Raw genomic sequence first — 20,680 nt, forward strand, 5'->3', positions numbered from 1 at the left:
ACAACGCTAACCGTTGGGGGGCGCTGGACTGAAGGAGGCCCAGGCCAGGTGAAGGCTGGGAGAGACTGGAATGGAGGAAGCTTAAACATAAGCCGAGAACATGCTAGGACTGGTTACCACAGCTGCTCGCACACACACACACACACACACAGCTAACTATCATAAACCACATACTAAATTTAAACAGACAGGCGGCGATCTGCCCCACCCTGGATTATCTTTTGTTGGTCTATCTACACGTGTGTACTACAAAAAGCAGAGTGCTGGGTTTGATGTTTCCAGGAAGTAGAGATGACAGGACAGGAAGAAAAGACAGCTGCCAGCAGACATGCAGACAGACTGACCCAAAACACAAAGGTACACACTCACATGCACCAGACTGGCTGTAAGGCTATTCTAGGTGTCTGGTAAATGTAGGTAAATGTCATATACAGAAGGAGATGCATGTAAACACTAACTAAAAGGTTGTTTATATTACACAGCCTGGATACTGACCAACTACATTTAGTCATTTACATTTAGTTAGACAATTACACAAGGAAGACAACAACAACAAAAAAGCAGGATATCAATATGAGGCTGTTAGACTCAGCCTGTATTCACTTCCAACAACTCCTTACATCAACACAAATCTCCAAAAGATGTTTATAATCGATTGTATAACTCCAACCTTCAGAACACTTGTTTTGCTTTCCCAGTCATCATAACATCAGACTACAGCACAGGCGGATCACACGGACTGACCGAAGAAGACCAATTATCAGTGTCCAATCAACTTTACCAGAGTTGTCAAACTGCAGTTGCTGGCAGCTTGCGTCTATCGTCTTTGACCATGGGCAACTGTAGACTGCACCTCGCTCCACCACCGTGGAGGGCACCGAATGCGACGTGTTGGCCTTGGGAGCCCCGACCAGGATGTTCGCCCTGAACAGATATACAGCGAAACACACAAACATGTTACCCAATTTCTTCAGAGTCACAGATGACAGGCTTTATAATTTAACACATGGCTTTCAAACCGCAACCGTTGGCAAACTTACTGTTTGTCCTTAGGCTTAAAGAAGTCGACCGAGAAGCCAAAGTAGCTTCTCTGCGGACCGGAAAACACAGACGGATTGTCGGCGTCCAAATTGAAGGAATAACACCCCAAACAGTAAACTAAAACGGAAACAAGCGGACACCACAGACCGCGACGAACCTCCATTGTGTCCCCGAAATGAAGCCTACAACACAGGCCTACAGTACAGTAGTAACAAAAAAGTTGAAATACCAGAAACAACTATTTAAACAGCGAGGTCTCTGGGTGTTATCTGGCGTCGTTTAATATTACTCTCCGCTGGAGGTGGGCTACTTTTTGACTATGCGGCGTGATTTCACAGTCCCGACGCTTGGACAAATTCCTCCTCTTTCCTTTTCCAAAAACCAACTCCCATCCCTGTCCGAGATCATGAATGTGTCATCAAGACACTACCGCGCATACTGCTGTTTTGTTTGGTGCTGCCATGTCAGGTCCCGAGGCTAACAGTTTTCTAACGCAGTTCTCTGAGTGTAGCTGGGAATGCTAAAATGATTCTCGATTAGGTTGCCCGGATAACCCGGTGGTGTGCCGAGATGCACAATGTACATTATTTATGCTTGGGCTTGGCCAGACGTCACTCCTGGAAAGTGTAAATCCAAAACCAAGTGACCCACTCAGAGGGAAGTGGGAATTGTAGTAGCCTACATATTCCACATTTACATCGTTCACTATCCAGAGAAGGGAAAGTGAAATTGCTATTAAATTGTACAAATTTACATTTAGTCATTTAGCAGACACTCTTATCCAGAGCGACTCACAGTAATTCGATTATATTTCTAAAAACAATGAATAGAACACACGGCTGGTTTACAGTTCTCAGGAAACATTATTTACGCATATTTAACTTAACATATATGTTGTCTTGTGGTGGGTCAGCTTCACGTCTATTTTTCTCGGGTCAGATGCATGTTAACTAGGGATCTAAAATGAATAGTTTAGGTGCAGTGACGTAATGACGCCCAGGCTGCTATATTTGGTGATGCCCGCGAGACTGGACCGTGTGAGCTACAGCTTAAGGAATTCGACGCAGGGACCACTCTGGCATTCCTTGGTAGTTGTTCTTGGCACATCCACACAACATTGAAATCGCAATCATCTATCTCTCTAACCCCGCCTTTCTAGAATGACATCTTCCCCGCCCCCATAATCAGATATAATCATTAACATCCATCAGAAGGGTGTCTACATCATGTCTAATGGTCTCAGCCCTCAGGATCGTTAAATCATGATTTATATTTGCTAAGCCATGTTTTCTCTGTAAAGGAAAATATACAAAGGAGAGGAGAGCACAGAAGACCGCACATGGTACTAATTATCAACACAAGACATCTCAAAGACTAAACCCTCTGAAGGAGGGTGAGGGTGGGGGACCAATATGGGAGTGGTGTACAGTGTGGAGGTAGTAAAGGGGTAAGATTGGGGTATAGGTGAGGCAGTAAAGGGGTGAGAGTGGGGTACAGGGGGAGGCATCAAAGGGGTGAGAGCGAGACTGTGAGTCATAGGGGAGGGGGAGGAGTAAAGGACAAAGCAGTAACAACAGGATGTGATCATCAGCATGTTTATTGTGAATCTCTTTAGTTAAGTTTTTTTTTTCTCTCTCTCTCTCTCTCTCTCTCTCTTTGCTCATTCATAGTCCATGAGGGGTGCTCTACAATCCTCGATTATGCCAGCAAGTCAGTAAGCCAGCCAGTAAGTCAGTCAGTCAATCCATGAAGTCAGTCAACTCGTCAATTGGTCAGGGAGTCAACCAAGTCAAGTCAGGCAGCTGGTCAGGTCAATCATCCAAGTCCAGTGTGTTGAGCTCCTCGTCCAGCTCATCCAGGTCTTCTGTGAACAGGTTCTCATCTACAGGAACGTCCTCCTGCTCCACCTCCTCGTCCTCATCCTCGTCCCCATGAAGACCGTTCTCCTCTCCCCCACACGCTCCGTTCATCTGGTCATCTGGGCGACGGGGGAACAGACAATCTTTATGAAACATGTATGACGCAGGCCGTAGATATGACAGGGCCGTGGGTATTTTTTTTTCTAGTGTCCTCACCATCTGTTTCCTGTGTCGGTCGGCGCTTGGAGGTGAATCTGTCCACCGCTGCCACGGTGATGCCTGTGTTGTCTACCTCCTGAGGAACGAAGCGGGCCAGGTCTATGTCCTGGAACTCGCCAGTGTTTTCCACCTGGAGAACAAGTATCCGTGGGTTACACCCTCGACCCCTTACACGGCCCACTCAGCCTGTGCGACTGGCAGCAACCCCCCCCTCCCTCCCATCCCCTCCACAACAGACAACGCAGAAGAAAAGAAGAGATGCCAGCATGGTCTCCAACCCTGGTCCTACCTCCTCTGATGCATCGTCGTCCTCGTCCTCGTCGTCTCCCCGGGCGTAGCGCGTGTCGTCCGCCTCCTCGTCGTCGTCGTCCACCAGCTCGGGACGGAACTCGAACACCTCGCGACCGCTCACCTGCCACAAAAACGCAAGGAAATGTCAATCGGAGGCCTTGTTTGTTATGTGAGCGAAACAACCGCGTACCCAGTGGCTCCCCCCCCCCCCTACCCCCGACTCACCCCAAACGAGCGCCCGGCCTTGAAATCGGCCTTCTTCTTCTCCATGTCCTCCTCCGCCTTTGCCACCTTCTCCTGCCTCTTCCTCCTCTTCCACGCCAGGAAGGTGTCCAGCGTAATGCGAGTCACGTTGGCTCCCAGGGCTGAACGCTGCGCACATACACACTCGTTAGCAGTGCATCACTTTTCCAATGGCTTGTCTGGACACACACGATACACACCTCATTCTCTATCAGCTCCTCCAGGGAGATCTCGTCTTCCCTCTCCTCCTTCTTCTTGTCCTTCTTCAGGACAAAGCCGGGCGGGAGAGCGTGGCGGTACATGCAGACGTCCGCCCCCCCAGGACACACCCAGAACCAGCCGTACTTGTTGTTCTCTATGGCATCCAGGAAGTAGCGGCACACCTGCAGGAAAAAAAGAAACAAGGAAAAGGGGGAAAGAGTCAGAAATGGTACAGATGTGCGTTTCACCCAGTGCTACTGCTGCTGACCTGAGAGGAGCTTCAGTTGCTTAGAGAAATCTCCTGTCAGGTCAGGAACAAGACAGGAAACACAGAGACAGGAAGAACAGGAAACACAGGAGAACGAGCAGTGAAAGTGATAGAAACTTACAATCTGAGTTTTTGCTTTCTTCTTCTCCGCCTCTCCGTGTTTTTTGTTGATGACCTCCTCCAGCTTCTTCTCATCCCAGGTGTCCATGGTGTCTGGAGGAGGAAGAAGAGAGGATATTGATATAAGTTAGGAAGTTACTGATGAGGATAGATTTTTATCAGGGTGTTGATTTGGATATATTTGATCGGGGTACATGCTAACCTTTCTCCAGCTCGTCATCTCTCTCGTCCACATACAGGCTGCGTTTTTCACACTTCCTCTCCAGGGTCAGGTCATGAGAGAACTTACACTTGTCTCCCTTGGTGCACTGGCCCTGCTTGAAGAAGGCACAGAGCACCGACTTGGGGTCCACACCTGCGGCAAGGGAGTGAAAGACAAGGATGGAGAAATAGTGAAGAGAGAGGGAGGGAGGGGATAGAGAGGAGAGAGAAAGGAAAGAAATAGAAAACAGAGGGAGGGACGGTGGGAGATAGAGGAAACAGAGGGAAGGAAGAGATATATGATAGGAGGAAGGAAAGAGAAGGGGGAGGGAAATAAAGATGGAGAACAGAGAAAAGAGAGATAAAAAGGAAAAGAAAGGAGACAGGGATAGTAGGGAGGCTCACCATTAGTGAACGTTCCTGGAGGGGAGCATGTGTGGTCTTTATAATCCACATAAAGTTAAAGGCAGGGTAGGCAAGTTGCCCAAAGCTAGCTATTTGAGCTACTTTTTGACACTATTCAAACCAAAATATCCCATTATATAACAAAACTACAGTAACGAGCATTGAGTGGACGGGCAGAGTGCGCGCAGGTAGGTAGGTAGGTAGACAGGTTGCCCATCCAATCAATAGTCAGGGTCAGTGTGCGAAATACTCATCAATATTCGGGGGGGTCCCCATCTCGCGATTGTTTCGCAATACCGATCTAAATTTGCTCAATATGCAGTAAGCAGGGACGGCCTGGGTGTGAAAATAGGCCCTGGACTTTGATCCAGAACGGCCCACCAGAACCGGCCCCTGTATACGCCACCACAGTGCCCTGATAAGGCATGTACATTCTGGGTTTGATGTGATGCTAGTAGGGAGTTCCACAGTTAATGCGAGCGCACAAAAAAAATATGTTGGCTGATTTGAGCAAAAGATTCTGTAAAATAAACATGGCGCAACCAATGGCCAGGCGGCTACTGGCTGTAGGTATAACATTATAGTACCTATTTTATGGATGCAAGCCAAGACAATCAGTCTATAACCTACAAGACAACACACGCACACACAACCATTTTTGACCATCCGATATGCTATTATTCTAGTATTCTAATATTATTCTATATGGTAGGCTAGTATTCGTAAAGCAACACTGACATAAGAGGTTGCATTGGCTAAAGTTGTGCATTACAATGCGGACATGACAGATTATTGGCACCAATCTAGCGCATTTACAAGAGCAATTAACAGAATAAATGCCAGGTATAGCCTATCGGAGACAGTTGCGGTCTTTGTATGCGCCCACCTGCTTTGTTGACCAACCAGCCGGCAAGTCACTTTTGCTAGCAGCAGTAGCAGCTAACGTTACCTCAGCACCTGGTTCGAAGCACTCGGCCTCAACTAAATGTTGTTCTTCTGGGAAATCACTGGGTGGGAGAGGATCCTCTGTTCTGGTAGTGAGTGGGCCCACTGTGCTAGCTGCAACAGCATTGTCATTCGGTGCCTCTTCTTCATCTCTGAGTGCCAACTTTTTGGATGTGAACCCGAAGTGTGTGAATGATACACTCTGCTTTCGCTTGCTAGCCCTTGACTTCTCAACGTTTCTGTTTGGCGCACATGGCTAACTATACGTACACAGGACTGGCTGGCTCCGCTTGGCAAAACAAATGGTGAATAAATGTTTTGAATTCTGAATACTGGACATGGTGAGATAAAAAAAAATTGACCATTAGTGACAATATTAATTTATTTTGAAAAAAATGGAGACCCCCTTCAAATGTTGCTTTTGAGGCTTTCAGGGGGGCTCATGGGTTAATGGGTATATCACACACTGGTCAGGGTACCCCTTAATTATTGGTCGTGTTAATTACAGTATTGCGACGCCCACAGATGTCGGAATTATTTCATATTACCATCGAACGTTCAGATATATTGGTTGCTACCAATACATGAAGTTACTTTCGACAAATATGACAAAAAGTGCTTCTCAACAACATTGCCTACCCTGCCTTTAATATAATGTGTCTGTAGATTAGTTCATACTGCATGCAGACCTTCAGTCCACTGGCTTCCAACTCACCTTTGGAAACCTTTTGAGCAGCCACCACAGGCTTGAACAGCTCGTTCAGCTCCTCCAACTCCTTCTTCTTGTCTCCCTTTTTCCCTACCTCTGTGCCCTGTAGACAGAAGGGCAAAGACGGAAAAAAGAAGAAAGCAGACAGATAAATGGCCAAGGAGACGAGAGAGAACGTTATAAGTCAGGCGAACTAAGTGAGGTCAGAGTATAAAAAAGTTAACATCAGTAGTTACGCGAATAAGGACAAGGACACTCACCTTAGCGCCTGGTGGACCGCCAGACTTGACTTGATGAGTGACATTCTTTATGAACTTCTGTTGTTTGGCTCCCTTCTTGTTTTTCAACCCAAATGTCTTGTCCTGCGCATAGGAAATGGGTTAAACGGACGTGCTACAATGCAGCTAGCGTGGTTAGCCTGATGGCCGCTCCGTTAAATAAGCAAAGAGTCTAACTTGCGAGCTCTGATTAGCTCATTTGACACACCAGGAAATTGTATGGTTGAATAACGCTATAACTAAGTAGTTCTAGTGGAAAACACCACACTAAATAGAAAATGACACATACAGCTAGTCACACCGTCTGGCAGACCGATAGTTAGAGCTAGCTATGGTAGCTTGCCGATTTAACGGTTCCATAGCGCCATGCCACCCGGCCAAATGTGGCCACGTTCTGATTCTGAATCTGAAACGGGTTTAGTAAACTAGCTAGCCTAGCTAGCAGAGCTTATAAAAAGGGTTGCTTGGAATGGATATAAGAATATACCTCTATGTTGGTAATAATCGGCTAACAAACTGACAACATAACCTAGTGGGGAAATGAGCGTCATGTGTGACAAAAATATCCAGACATAACAGCTTATCAATGACATGTTAGTGCCTTTCCTAAGCTAGGTAGCTGGATAGCTCAGCTACTTATCGAGCTTTCTAGCTAGTTTGCTAGCTATTATTGGCCACAGAGGCAATGCATTTTAATTTCACCTCGATTATCTTTTCCTTCTTCTTCTCTTGGGTCTTTTTATTTCCCACGGCTGGAGCAGGTTTCTTTGGAGGCATAGCGGAATGAATGAGCCGGCTATTTATTTATATTTTACAGTGCCAATGCACGATAGCCACCGCTACATACAGTGCTAGGCCACATGTGACAATGTTGCTAAGTTGACACAGAATTACGTCATCTTTTAGAATTCTGGATACTGGAGTTCAGAGCTGGAGAAATGTAACAGACTTCACTGCTTCCTCCAGTCCATGACTACAGAGAGCTTCTGCTTTCTGGAAATGAGGAATACGTAGCTAATAATTTTTCACTGAATAAAAAAATGTTTAAAATATATATTAACAAATGTTTCTCTTACCTAGTTTCCGCTGATGAAGTGATGGATTGTCACATAACTTGTGGACATCCAGAAATTCATGAGCACATTCATATACAAGGTATTGCGTTAGAGCGTGTGAACTGGTTGAAATGCACGATATGGGTACAAAATTAGTAGGAGCTAAAAAGCACAGGAAATACTCTTTAGCTTGAAATTAGTATTTCGAGATTTAAATTTACAGAAATAAACAGACTAGATAGAGCATATAATAAACATTATTTATTTAGCTGTTGGTATAGACCAGGGGTGTCAAACATACGGCCCGCGGGCCGGAACCGGCCCCCAAGGAGGTTCGATCAGGCCCGCAGGATAATTTGAAAGTGGAAAAATGCATAAAAGACATGGAATTAATATTTTTAATTCGCTGTAATTCATGGATTATCCGCTAAGGGGCGCACTCTTTCCATCAGAGTAGAAGACAAGCCGCATCACTGAGACAGACTGAAAACAGCAGACGGTATCAATTAATACCTTGGTCTCTACTAGGGATGGGCGAACGATGCCTTGTGAAGCTTTGGTGGTTTCTTCCGGATTGTGCCGGCCCAAAGAGCCGAACTATCGGCGCTTTGAAAATGAACAGCGTCATCTAGCAGCCGTTTAAACTGGCTGAATGAGGCGTAGTGGTTGTCTCCGACGGTAGACTACCCTACGTTATTCAATATTTAATTAAGGCTACATGTGTTCATTTTGATCTGATATTAGTGCTCACACATTAAAATGTTGTGATACATCCGTAGGCCTTTAGAATTATGTCATTTTCTCACAGTAAAAGTTAAAGGATATCGTACGAGATTCACTGGACTGGGGCGCGAACTTGGGATCCCAGATTCGCATTAACAATATGTAGCCGTACAATGCTTTAACCAACTACACCACCGAAGAGATCATTACGTGTTAAAGCGGTTGGACGGAGTTTATACGATATGGTCTTTATATCAATTAAACTAGATAACACAGAAGAAAGACATGATATTTTGGTTATTTATAGCAGAGTATGGTATAATTTTAATGGTCCGGCCCACTTGACATCTCCCTAGGCCGTATGTGGCCCACGATGCGAAATGAGTTTGACACCCCTGGTATAGACCAATTATCATCCTACGTCACACAACTGTCAAGTAGTCTCAACTGCGCATGTGGGTTGCAAAAGACGAACTTCTCCCAGTTCTATTACTCTTGAAGTGTCGTTTAGGTCATCATATATCTCTGGCCACTGGATTGCAGGGCTTGATATTAACTTTTTGAGGCTCTTGGCCTTTGGACAAATACATTTACGTTCACTTGTCTATGCACAAAGTCACTTGACCCCGATACCCTTAAATCCCTGTCCAAGTGATCAGGCAAAACTAGCCTGGCTAACGGAGGTCGCTTTCTCAGGCAAATGACGAATGAAACAGACAGGTTTAAGAAATCCGAGATTCTGGCTATCTTCACCAGACTCATATCTACATTAGGCAGTCCTCCCTAACGTTTCTGGTGTAGAATGGAGTGAAATACAACATTGTGCACACTGCCAGTGAGCAAGTCTGACTGAGGCTAACGTCAAAACAGTGTAACTGGGATGAAGTCTCACTAAAATTGCCAGATTAAACAAATCAGAAAAATAATCGGACCAGCCGACTAAAAGCAGAATTCCCATATCTCTTGAAAGCTGCCCTGCTCGACTTTTAAAATGTAGAATTGACTGTAAAAGTGTAAAATTATGAACTTTGAGACATGACGTGAAGACATGGTTGCCGCTCCACTATGCGGTCTGTACCGGGCGACATTCTCACTCAAATTTCAAGACTTTCGTGACCCTAATCAAATTTCTGATGCGACAGATCATTAGGTAATCACTTTCTCTCCTCAAGGCATGTCCTCCTGGACGCTTTTGGTCTTTTTAAATCTAACTATTTGTATTATCCGTGTGGTCCTTTTGCCATTTAAAATGCTATCCTTTCCCGGTTTTCTGCAGCCACGTTGCGCGCGCATCCCGATTGTTTACAAACAAATAATTGGTCTATACGATAAACAACAAGCTTCAATCTGCTGCCTCAGAATAATCGACAGAAAAAAATGGAGACGGACAGAAAGATGTAGGAGAGTTGGGAGAGGAAATAGTAATGAATATCAACTTTCACACATAACTCTCTGGATGTGGATGGCTGTGATGAACTTGTCTACACACACTCACTTTGACTTGATCCTTTGGGAGATATCTTCCCCTCCTGGTGTTACATACACATGTTAAGGACGTGTGTGTACTGTTGATATACGTACATGTCTGTGCCCAAGTAGTTGTGTGTTGGTCTTCCCTCCTGTCTTTCCGTATTATCATCATTCATTCAGGTGTCCATTTTCCATTGGATCATCTGCTTCATTCATCTCTGTTCATCATCATTCATATGTCTGTTCCCGGCCAAACTGTGTGGTCCCCCGTTCCGACCTTCCTTCGATAGCCGTTGATCCACTTTTTGATCCAGTGTCTGTGCTCCGTGTTCTGTAACTGTTCGTTACATGCTTTTGTTATTTAAGTCTTTACAGACGAGTTTGTGAGTTTGAACTTGAACACACACTGACCTTGGCCTGATCCTCTGAGAGATATCCTCCTCTCTCCTGGATGTAATCAAACTACGGCAGACTCCGGTCTACGGCAGGTACAGGCCTCTCCAGAACTATGATCAGCTTTTGGACCAGCTCATACCAGTCCAGTAGCTCCACTGCTTCCTGACCCCCCTCTCCTCCTCTAACCCTGGCCTCACCCCTCACCTCCTCACCCCTCACCCCTGGCCTTCTCAGCCATGTCCGCCCCACCATGTCCTACGATCAGTAGGAGCACCACCTCCAGGGGGAGCTGGTGGAGCTTCCCACCCAGGGTCTTAAACACAGAGAACACAACAACCAGTTAGAGCTAATGCTGCAATAGGGATGTTACCTGTCGGAAGACTGGGGTTTGAAAATTGAAAATGGCTATATTTGCCTCATTTCTCATGAGGAATTGAGCAGCATTGATGTTTCTCTACAGTAACAATTTGTGAAGAATAGTCCATTTTGAAATGGTTTGCAATGTGGAGGAGTAATCCCCCATTGCTGCTTGCGGCTATATTTTATTCTATGACTGTAACTCACGTCAAAATATCCTAAACTATCTTTTCCAAAAATAATTTTGCCAGAATGAACAATTTAATCATAAATCAACTATGTTCCTTAGGGAGGGAGGGTGTTGGGGTGGGCCTGGGATGGAGTGACGTAGGGTCTGAGGGAAGGGGATTCAGAGGATGCTGCAGTAGTGTGGGGTCTGGAGGTAGGGGTTAGGGGTGAGGGGGGTCTGGTGAAAGGGGTAGGGGTGAGGGGGGGTCTGGTGAAGGGGTGAGATGGGGTCTGTTGAAGGGGGTTGGGATGAGGTGGGGTCTGGTGACGGGGGTTTGGGTAAGGGGGGGTCTGGTGAAGGGGGTTCAGAGGGGGTGTGACTGTGTCAGCAGGTGGCTCTGATGGAAAGGGACAGAGCAGAAGACCCTGTCTGAGGCCAGCAGAGGGAGGTCACCTCGAGGGTTGGTGATCACAAACCTGTAGGACACACAACTGTTACCTTCTACAGAACACCCTGTCACCTGCAGCTCCACCTCACCATGCTCCTGTTGTTACAACCTCCACTGCTGTCTGCTTCATCTCTAGTGTGTTCTGGTGTGTTCTATTGTGTTCTATTGTGTTCTGGTGTGTTCTGGTGTGTTCTGGTGTGTTCTGATGTGTTCTGGTGTGTTCTGGTGTGTTCCATTGTATCCTCCTAGGTTCTGTCAGGGTGTTGTGGTCACACCTCTTCATGGTGCGGTTGGGAGGGTCGAGGAGACGGTACAGACCGACACACAGGATCTCCAGAGAGTCCAGAGCCTGGCTGAACAGATCCCTGAACAACACACACTGAAGAGAGAGAGAGAGACAGAGAGAGAGACACAGAGAGAGAGGCGTTAGGCTGACAGAGAGACAGGTAGAGAGTGTGTGAGCATATGTGTGTGTATGTGCATGTGTTCTAAGTGTGTGTGTGTTCTAAGTGTGTGTGTGCATGTGTTCTCAGTGTGTGTGTGTTCTAAGTGTGTGTGTTCTCAGTGTGTGTGTGTTCTCAGTGTGTGTGTTGTCAGTGTGTGTGTGTTGTCAGTGTGTGTGTTCTCAGTGTGTGTGCGTTCTCAGTGTGTGTGTTCTCAGTGTGTGTGTGTGTTCTCAGTGTGTGTGTTCCCAGTGTATGTTTCTCAGTGTGTGTGTGTTCTCAGTGTGTGTGTTCCCAGTGTGTGTGTTCTCACTGTGTGTGTGTTCTCAGTGTGTGTGTGTTCTCAGTGTGTGTGTGTTCTCAGTGTGTGTGTGTTCTCAGTGTGTGTGTTCTCAGCGTGTGTGTGTTCTCAGTGTGTGTGTGTTCTCAGTGTGTGTGTTCTCAGTGTGTGTGTGTTCTCAGTGTGTGTGTGTTCTCAGTGTGTGTGTGTTCTCAGTGTGTGTGTGTTCTCAGTGTGTGTGTTCTCAGTGTGTGTGTTCTCAGTGTGTGTGTGTTCTCAGTGTGTGTGTTCTCAGCGTGTGTGTGTTCTCAGTGTGTGTGTGTTCTCAGTGTGTGTGTTCTCAGCGTGTGTGTTCTCTCCTTCACCTGGAGCCGACAGAGAGGCTGGTCCTTCAGGGCCAGCTGGGTCAGTCTGGAGCGGTGTCGCAGCGCCCACAGCTCAGAGGTCATGACCCCTTCTGCCAGATGGTTATCCTCCAACAGCTGGGTCTCCAGCAAGGGCGAGTCCCCTCCCGTCACCAGCGTGGACACCAGCAGCGGAACGTTGGAGTTGAAGTATGTCTGCACACACACACACAACACACTCAGCCAGCACCACCAGCTGCTGTACGAGAGAGGGACTCAATCCCTGACCCTAACCCTGAACTGACTCCTGGCTGGAGAGCTTTGTAGATCTACTGTGGATGGAGCTAAACATGTGGCGTAGCCCCAGACTGAACCCTGTGTCCATGCATACAGCCTGATGAGATAAACCCTGGGGATGACTGTGGAGGGAGGAGTACAGGGACGCAAGCCTCCTGGTGACTCACGGCGGCCATGAGGGAGTCTAGCACGTCCACAGAGAACACCTTCCCCTGGGCGAAGGCCTCCGTCAAGGGCAGGCTGTCGGCCTCCTCCAGCCTCTCAGTCTCATTCATCAGATCCATGTTCGAGGTGTTACCTAAGGGGTGAGATGGGGTAGGCGGGAGAAAAGAGAGGTGAGAAAGGGGGAGGGCGAGAGGGGGAGGGGAGAAAGGGGGAGGGCGAGAGGGGGTAGTGAGGTGTCTGGGAGAAGCTTTGGTAGTGCAAGGACAGCATCGTTCCCAGAGGGTGGGGTGAGAGGCGCAGTACCGATTTCCAGCAGCAGAGGGATGGACTCTGTGGTGGGCTTTAGGCGTGGTGAGTGGGGCTCCGTCTGCGGGTTGAGGGCCTCCGTCTGGGGCCTGAGGGCCTCCGCCTGAGGGTTGAGGGCCTCCGTCTGGGGCCTGAGGACCTCCGCCTGAGGGTTGAGGGCCTCCGTCTGGGGCCTGAGGGGCTCCGTCTGCGGGTTGAGGGCCTCCGCCTGAGGGTTGAGGGCCTCCTTCTGGGGCCTGAGGGGCTCCGTCTGCGGGTTGAGGACCTCCGTCTGGGGCCTGAGGGCCTCCGTCTGCGGGTTGAGGGCCTCCGTCTGGGGCCTGAGGGCCTCCGTCTGCAGGCTGTTGAGGGTGTAGCAGGTCAGGAACGTTTCGGTGTCATGGGTGGATCCTGTTGCGTTCAGGATCACCGTCCGCGCACAGCGGGTCACCCCCGCCGCGAGCAGGTCGTCCAGACACATGGGAGAGCCCTGGGGTGGAGGGGGGTGGAGGAGGGGAGGAGGAGGGAACAGATCTTCATCTGGTTCAACAGAACGTTAAACCAGAACCCCACAACACGCACCCATTCATTTCAACCACACACACACACAATCACAACCACACACTTTAACCCCCCCCCCCCCCAACAACCACACACTCTCATCCAAGCACACCCGCACAAACCCACGTTCCCTCCCCCACAACCCCCTCTGCTCACAGGCAGGAAGTAGATGTGAGGGAAGTAGTGGATGTCGGGCCACTCCCTCAAGAAGTAGTCTGTGTCCCCCAGGAAGACCACGGGGGGCACTTCAGGCCTGGTCAGGCTGCTGGCTCTCAGAGGCATCATGAAGGCCCGCAGGCCCAGAAGCCTGGAGCCCCGGTCCCCAAACACACAGGCTACCACGTGCTTCTGGAAGGCCAGGCCACTGGCCATCTCTCTGGTCTGGAGGGCGGCAAGACACACACACACGCAAGTCTGTGTGAGAGTGTGTTTGGGTGTTCGTACGAGCGAGTGTGTGTGTGTGTGCATCCCAGTGTCCCAGTCTCACCAGAGTAACCTCGTCCAGGTAGACGGGGGAACACCAGTGGAACAATCCGGTGGAGTCGAGCGTCACCTGACCCTCCGTCTCCAGATCCTTGGTCCAGTCACCTTCCTCCTCCAGATCAGGTCTGTTAGACAGAGGAACGGCAGCACCCACACACACACTCATGTGGACCTCATCATCACACTCATCAACGTGTTTTCTCCGCTCACCGGCAGTAGAGACGTCCTATCTGGGGCTCAGGTGCCCGAGACAGAGTCGGAATACATCACTTGGATTGATTTCTTTCGCATGAAATCTTCTCACTAACTCATCTCATGGTGGACCTCTGTGTGTGTGTGTGTGTGTGTGTGTGCGTGTGCGCGTGTGTGTGCGTGTACTTACATGGAGGGAAGCACTCCCAGAGACGGGCGTCGTAAGTTCATGGCCGAGGTCAGAGAGCCACCTGGTGGAGACACACACACACACGCATGAACACACACACACGCACGCATGAACACACACATGCGCGCACACGCAAGCCTGCGCACACGTCCAGACCGACGACATAAAGACATCCGGCAGAAGACGGACACCAGACACCAGTTGTGACAAAACAGAGACAGGCGAGAAGCTGGAGTGAAGCACATCTGACTGGAGGGTCACTGTTCCCATGGGCCAGTGGGGTCATCTCTCAGGGTTTGTTCTCACCCTCTTTAAACTCTGGACACTGGCACGGGCTCATCCTGAACGGGTTTCTCACCCGGCTGTGACACCTCTCACAGTAGATCCTGGCCCTGAAGAACACACACACAGATGGACATTGAGCCACCTTTCCTCGAGAGCTGACAGGCTTCATGACTAACAGGATGTGGGTGTGGGAGTCCCGGGGTGAGAGGGGCGCCCAGACTGCCTGCACCTCCCGGCATCACTAGCATCGCTGGCCACCAGGAAGCCCAGAGTCCCCCGCTTGATCTTGATGCACTTCGGAGGATTCACCAGAACACTAATGAGCAGGAACAGAAAGGAAGAGAGAGAGAAAATACTTTTTGATATGTATGATAATCTGACGAGATAACCAGCGTGTCTTTCTAACAGGAAGTGAACGGGGCGCTAACAGGAAGTCACCCACCTCATCTCCTCGTCTTCACTGTAGGTTGCAATGCCGATGAGCAGTAGGCCCAGCTTCAGGAAGCAGAGCCTGAAGTACCCGATACACACACACAACACACATTCAATACGCACACAAGCACAAGGAGCATGTTTCTGTGGGGACAAGACTACAGTTCCCACGATGCCTCTCCCCTCATGCTGAAGCTGGGCTGCAGTGACTCACTTGCTGGCTTGGGCGAAGGTCATGCCTATAAAAGGCCATGAGAGGTGCTCTGTGTAGATCTCATTGTACATTCCCTCCATGTAGAGGTTCTTCCATGAGTCTCCCTCTTGCTGCAGGATGCAAACACACAGAGGTCAGTGTGAGCTTGTGTGTACTGCGGTGTGTGTCTGTGTGTGTCGGTGTACTGCATGTGTGTGTCTGTTTGTGTCTGTGTACTGCATGTGTGTGTCTGTGTACTGTGTGTGTGTGTGTGTACTGCATGTGTGTGTCTGTTTGTGTCTGTGTACTGCATGTGTGTGTCTGTGTGTGTGTGTGTGTACTGCATGTGTGTGCTGTGTGTGTCTGTGTACTGCACGTGTGTGCTGTGTCTTTCTTTGTGTGTGTCTGTGTCCACTGTCTTTGATGATGGGTTGTCTGAAGGACAAGAATTGCGTCAATGCTGTAGTGAACATCTGCTCCAAGATCATTGGAGCCCATCAGAGACTCGATACTCTGTCTCTCCAGTGACATTTCATCTGAGAATATATTCTTTTAAACTCGGTTCAAAACTCACATTTGCCAATCTTTAAAAATGTGTTACCCAATTTTGTATTGACCCATGTACTATATGTTGATCTGTGCCTTTGACATATAACTACCTGCCTGTGACCTTTGAAGTGGTGTGTATAGGCTGGGTGAGCTGAAGATAAATTGACCTTCTAGGGGCTCAATAAAGTTGTTTGAATCTACAGAGTCTTTGGCCCATGTGTTTGTGTGTGCGTGTGTGTGTGTGTGTTTGTAGCCATGCAGACTCCTTACCTCCACCTCACCCTGCATTGTGAACAGGTTTGCCAGCAGGGTAGACAACCCCGGGACCAGACAGCTCTTGGCCATGAAGCCCAGCTTCAGCTCCATCGGACACAAGGCCGCATCGCCACAACTCCAGTCCCAGTCAGGAATCTTCTGCACGATAACCTGGAGCACACAGGGACAGGACCACTTGACACCCTGACACACACACACAAACACACACAGCGACCAGACAGTGGCGGGGAGATGTTACCTTGTTGCTAGGCTTCAACATTTGGACAATCACCCTGGTGTTGGGGTGATATATCTTGACGGAGATCACACTAGCAGACGACACAGGATACACCGTGTTGATGTGTGGAGATGTGTGTGCGTGTTCCTGTGTATTCATGTGTAGGTGTAGATCTGTCTGTGTGCGTGTCTGTGTGTGTGTGTCTGTGAGTGTGTGTGCTTACTTCATCAGTGTGTCCGAGTCCTCTGCATCTGGGTCAGCAGCAAACCTGTCACAGAGAATCACACAGGCGGACGCTTTGCGCATCTACCAGGGTTGTAGTGTTAGGGTTGTAGTGTTAGGGTTGTAGTGTTAGGGTTCTAGTGTTAGGGTTCTAGTGTTAGGGTTTTAGCGTTAGGGTTCTAGAGTTCGGGTTACACACACACAGCAAGACTGTCCACTCTCCCACACATTTACAATTCATCCATTCAGCATTAACTTGAATCAGAGTGCACAAGAATCAAGAACCACTAGTGCACGATTCCAACAGTGGTTGGTGCCAAAGAACAGTGTTTTGCTACAGTACTAGACTGCGCAACAACATCATCATCTCCAATGTGTGTGTGTGTGAACAGGCTTACCATGACTCTCTCCTGGTCCTTCTTGGTCTGCACCGAGCCCTGGTAAAAGTAGATTTTCCCAGGGAGACTCGCAAAGAACTCCTCCAGCGTGGCGTCAGGGCAAAAGCTGGGGGGGGGGGGGGGGGGGGGGGGGGGAGATGACAGTGACCCAGAGAGGGTGAGACTGAGAATTCAAATATAAAACCATGTAGGACTTGGATAGACAGACTGCCAGGAATGAGTTGAGGGGGAGCAGGGCCAACAGCTTTTCCTTGTTACAAACGGCATATGAGCCTGAAACCGGACGTGTATGGGGGGATCCGATGACCTGGTGGAGCTGAGAGAGGCGGTCAGAGCTGCACTCACTCCCCAAGGAAGAGCAGGTTGATGTTCACCTCCCCCCGGTCCTCATGGTAGAACTCCCTCACAAACGGCTCGATGTTGCTCAGGGTCAGATGTCCGCACACCACCACATGCCTGCAACATACACACACAGAAAGTCAGTTTGTGAAACTCAGACACAAAAAAAGGGATGGTCTCCGCAGCATGAGAATCTGGAGAGCTCCTTTCAGAGGGAGACTGGATCGGTAGACAGACAGATGACTCACGATTTCCCCAAGACGGTGGAGTATGCCCCGTTGAAGCGCTTCCTGTTTGCTAGGATCTCCATCATCTGTGGTATGAAGCTTGCAAACATACCCTGTAGACGACACCGTGGGTGAGACAGGACCAGACGTGATGGAACCGAGAGAGGGACAGGGCAGGAGGGGAGGGGGGCGTACCAGGTAGATGAAGATGAACACGGTGATCAGAAATTGTCCTGACGCGGTGGTGACTAGGACATCCCCGTAACCCACTGTGGACATGGTCACCGTCAGGAAGTACGCGTACAGGAAGTAGGGACGGCTCGCGGCGTTGGAGCCAGGGGTCTCAAGCCAGGGGTCCCCGGAGCTCTCCACCTATAGCAGGGCAAACCAAGAGGAGAGAAACACCTTCTGATTCTAACTCCAGAAGCTTTGATCTCCTATAACACCAGGCACTCAACTGTTTATTTATTTATGTTGCTCTGTGTTTTTCTGCATTGTGCTGTGTTAAACTGCAGTTGCGTTTCTATTATTATTGCATCTTGACTGGTCAATACAGAACATTCCTTGACTCTGACCATTGTCATACTGTTAGAACTATGCACTTCTGTTCCTTGAATCTCAGCAGTACTTTCTAGCTTCACTACATCTGTGTTGCTTTGAATGACAGCACCTGTTAAATCAATCAAATCTATTTCATGTTTATGATTTGGCGTTGTTGCTGGATTCAAGTCCTCACCAGGTGAATGAGGCCGGCGTAAAAAAACATGGTTCCCAGGAGGATGGCTCCCAGCCGACAGAGCTTCTGAGATGTCCTGTGGAACCACAGAAGAAGAGGAGGACCAGAAGTCAAGTCTCACGCCAACCTGGAACAGTTTTATGTGATCCTAACCCGGGGTCTTTCGTTCCATTGGTTCCTACTTGCTGGTCAGGATGTTGAGCATCTGCAGGATGACTGGGAGCTCCAGGATGTACAAGGCCCGGAGGAACCTGAGGCCTGGGGGAGGAGAACATCATGAGAGGGAGGGAGGGAGGGAGGGAGGGAGAGAGAGAGAGAGGGAGGGAGGGAGGGAGGGAGGGAGGGAAGGAAGGAAGGAAGGAAGGAAGGAAGGAAGGAAGGAAGGAAGGAAGGAAGGAAGGAAGGAAGGAAGGAAGGAAGGAAGGAAGGAGGGAGGGGTCTTACCAAGCCAGGCCCGACCAGTGACAACTGTAAAACATGCTGGTGCGACAGTAAATATGTCAGCTATGGATTTGTAGTTCAACCACATGACCATCAGATCCTGGGCTGAGAAAAACTGGGAAGAAAAGACACAATGTCTTCACACTGGACACCCAGAAACTCCTAACACACAGAGGCCATTAGAACCTGGGACCTCCCGATCCCCTCATGCTAATGCACGTCACTTGAAGATGAAAGGCATTGACGACTATTGGTGTTGCATATCACAGGAAGTTCTTACCCTTAGCCAAAAGTGCAGAAGGTACATGATGTCAAAGCCCAAGTCGAGAATGAGGAGGGAGTCCATTTCCTCCACACAGTACTCTACAGGCCTGTCAGGCACACCATCAAATATGAGAGGGCACCTGAACACAGTGTCAGCTCTCCTGGTGACCAGGCAGAGTAGCTGTCTCTCTCTCTGTACTCACCGGGTGGTGAGGACGAGGTACATCACAAACGACCCCATATTTAACAAGAACATCAACACGGTCTGGACAGAGAAAAGGTTCTGTTACATTATTATGGGTTGTTGGGCGGGGGGATGAGTGAGGCTGTGATCCAGCGTGCTCACCAGGAAGCGTCCGTGTGGATGTTCGCGTGATACGAGGGTCGATGCCTGCGCTGTTACACCGTCCACCAGACTGCTGAAGGAGAAACGTGGCAGGGCGATGCACTGTTTCATGAACAACAACACAGCGTGGTTTGTGAATCAGATGGGTTTAACACTAGTAGCTCCTACTACCACCTCATAATCCCTCCTTACATTTACATTACGTCAGTTAGCAGACGCTTTTATCCAGAGCGACTTACAGTAAGTACAGGGACATTCCCCTGAGGCAAGTACGGTGGACACAACGTAAATTTTTGGCTTCCGGGAGTTGAACCGGCAACCTTCTGATTACTAGCCCGATTCCCTAACCGCTCAGCCACTTGACTCGCTTACCCTCCCTGTAAGACCTACCACCTACCCTCCCTGTAAGGCCTACCACCTACCCTCCCTGTAAGGCCTACCACCTACCCTCCCTTTAAGGCCTACCACCTACCCTCCCTGTAAGGCCTACCACCTACCCTCCCTTTAAGGCCTACCACCTACCCTCCCTGTAAGGCCTACCACCTACCCTCCCTGTAAGGCCTACCACCTACCCTCCCTTTAAGACCTACCACCTACCCTCCCTGTAAGGCCTACCACCTACCCTCCCTTTAAGACCTACCACCTACCCTCCCTGTAAGGCCTACCACCTACCCTCCCTTTAAGGCCTACCACCTACCCTCCCTGTAAGACCTACCACCTACCCTCCCTGTAAGGCCTACCACCTACCCTCCCTTTAAGACCTACCACCTACCCTCCTTGTAAGGCCTACCACCTACCCTCCCTGTAAGGCTTACCACTCATACTCTTACTCACCTTGAGATGAGCCTGGTGTTGGTCCTGGAGCCAGAACTGGCGAGGTTCGACAGCAGGTCGAGTCCACTTCCTCAAGAGGATGAGTAGCACACCTTGCACCAGAGTGACGAGGCAGACGGCCATATAGAGGTCCCATATCTTTATACCTCTGTACATACAGTGGCAGTATGATATTTCCGGGATGAAGGGTCTCGGCTTATACATTTCTGATTGAGTTCACGATCTGCGTTGAATTATAAGAAAAATATACTTGTTAGATCTGACCAAGCAATTTGATTGGACA

At 49.0% G+C, this 20,680-nt stretch overlaps 3 protein-coding genes across 3 annotated transcripts in view; all 3 read right to left on the reverse strand.

Moving 5' to 3' along the window:
• Positions 1-1,204, reverse strand: part of LOC124474914 (integrin alpha-V-like) — a 6,801-nt gene extending 5,597 nt beyond the window's left edge. The window contains exons 1-3 of the mRNA XM_047031377.1: positions 1,199-1,204; positions 1,041-1,090; positions 782-924 (exon numbers count right to left, since the gene is read on the reverse strand). Coding sequence (XP_046887333.1) covers positions 782-924; positions 1,041-1,090; positions 1,199-1,204 — 199 coding nt within the window. The remainder of the gene's footprint in view (positions 1-781; positions 925-1,040; positions 1,091-1,198) is intronic.
• On the reverse strand, positions 1,050-7,672 carry zc3h15 (zinc finger CCCH-type containing 15). The gene is made up of 10 exons (XM_047030596.1): positions 7,483-7,672; positions 6,763-6,864; positions 6,509-6,605; positions 4,445-4,597; positions 4,244-4,335; positions 3,854-4,036; positions 3,636-3,782; positions 3,409-3,531; positions 3,117-3,249; positions 1,050-3,019 (listed from the first exon to the last, which is right to left on the reverse strand). The coding sequence occupies exons 1-10, from the start codon at positions 7,555-7,557 to the stop codon at positions 2,853-2,855; spliced, it is 1,272 nt and encodes a 423-aa protein (XP_046886552.1). The 5' UTR covers positions 7,558-7,672; the 3' UTR covers positions 1,050-2,852.
• Positions 7,673-10,632: 2,960 nt separating this feature from the next.
• LOC124474915 (calcium-activated potassium channel subunit alpha-1-like) lies at positions 10,633-20,520 on the reverse strand. Its single transcript, XM_047031378.1, has 26 exons — positions 20,398-20,520; positions 19,564-19,665; positions 19,421-19,482; positions 19,234-19,324; positions 18,957-19,068; positions 18,695-18,770; positions 18,513-18,588; positions 17,972-18,148; positions 17,798-17,889; positions 17,556-17,666; positions 17,211-17,316; positions 16,814-16,896; positions 16,588-16,681; positions 16,368-16,511; positions 15,570-15,679; positions 15,366-15,434; positions 15,100-15,239; positions 14,639-14,699; positions 14,261-14,381; positions 13,930-14,154; positions 13,231-13,762; positions 12,930-13,060; positions 12,454-12,681; positions 11,674-11,777; positions 11,375-11,426; positions 10,633-10,737 (listed from the first exon to the last, which is right to left on the reverse strand). The coding sequence occupies exons 1-26, from the start codon at positions 20,518-20,520 to the stop codon at positions 10,633-10,635; spliced, it is 3,327 nt and encodes a 1,108-aa protein (XP_046887334.1).
• Positions 20,521-20,680: the final 160 nt, after the last annotated feature.

The sequence above is a fragment of the Hypomesus transpacificus genome, chromosome 12 (genome assembly GCF_021917145.1).
Source record: "Hypomesus transpacificus isolate Combined female chromosome 12, fHypTra1, whole genome shotgun sequence".
Classification (NCBI taxonomy): Eukaryota; Metazoa; Chordata; class Actinopteri; order Osmeriformes; family Osmeridae; genus Hypomesus; species Hypomesus transpacificus.

Coding starts and splice junctions, on each gene's coding strand:
- LOC124474915 (XM_047031378.1), bottom strand. CDS start 20,520: ATGGCCGTCTGCCTCGTCACTCTGGTGCAAGGTGTGCTACTCATCCTC. Junction 16,512..16,587: donor CATCTCCCCGCCACTGTCTG/GTCGCTGTGTGT, acceptor GTTATCGTGCAG/AAGATTCCTGACTGGGACTG. Junction 14,700..15,099: donor GACTCCCACACCCACATCCT/GTTAGTCATGAA, acceptor TGTCTCCACCAG/GTGGCTCTCTGACCTCGGCC.
- zc3h15 (XM_047030596.1), bottom strand. CDS start 7,557: ATGCCTCCAAAGAAACCTGCTCCAGCCGTGGGAAATAAAAAGACCCAA. Junction 3,250..3,408: donor ACGACGATGCATCAGAGGAG/GTAGGACCAGGG, acceptor CTTGTTCTCCAG/GTGGAAAACACTGGCGAGTT. Junction 3,020..3,116: donor ACCGACACAGGAAACAGATG/GTGAGGACACTA, acceptor CCCGTCGCCCAG/ATGACCAGATGAACGGAGCG.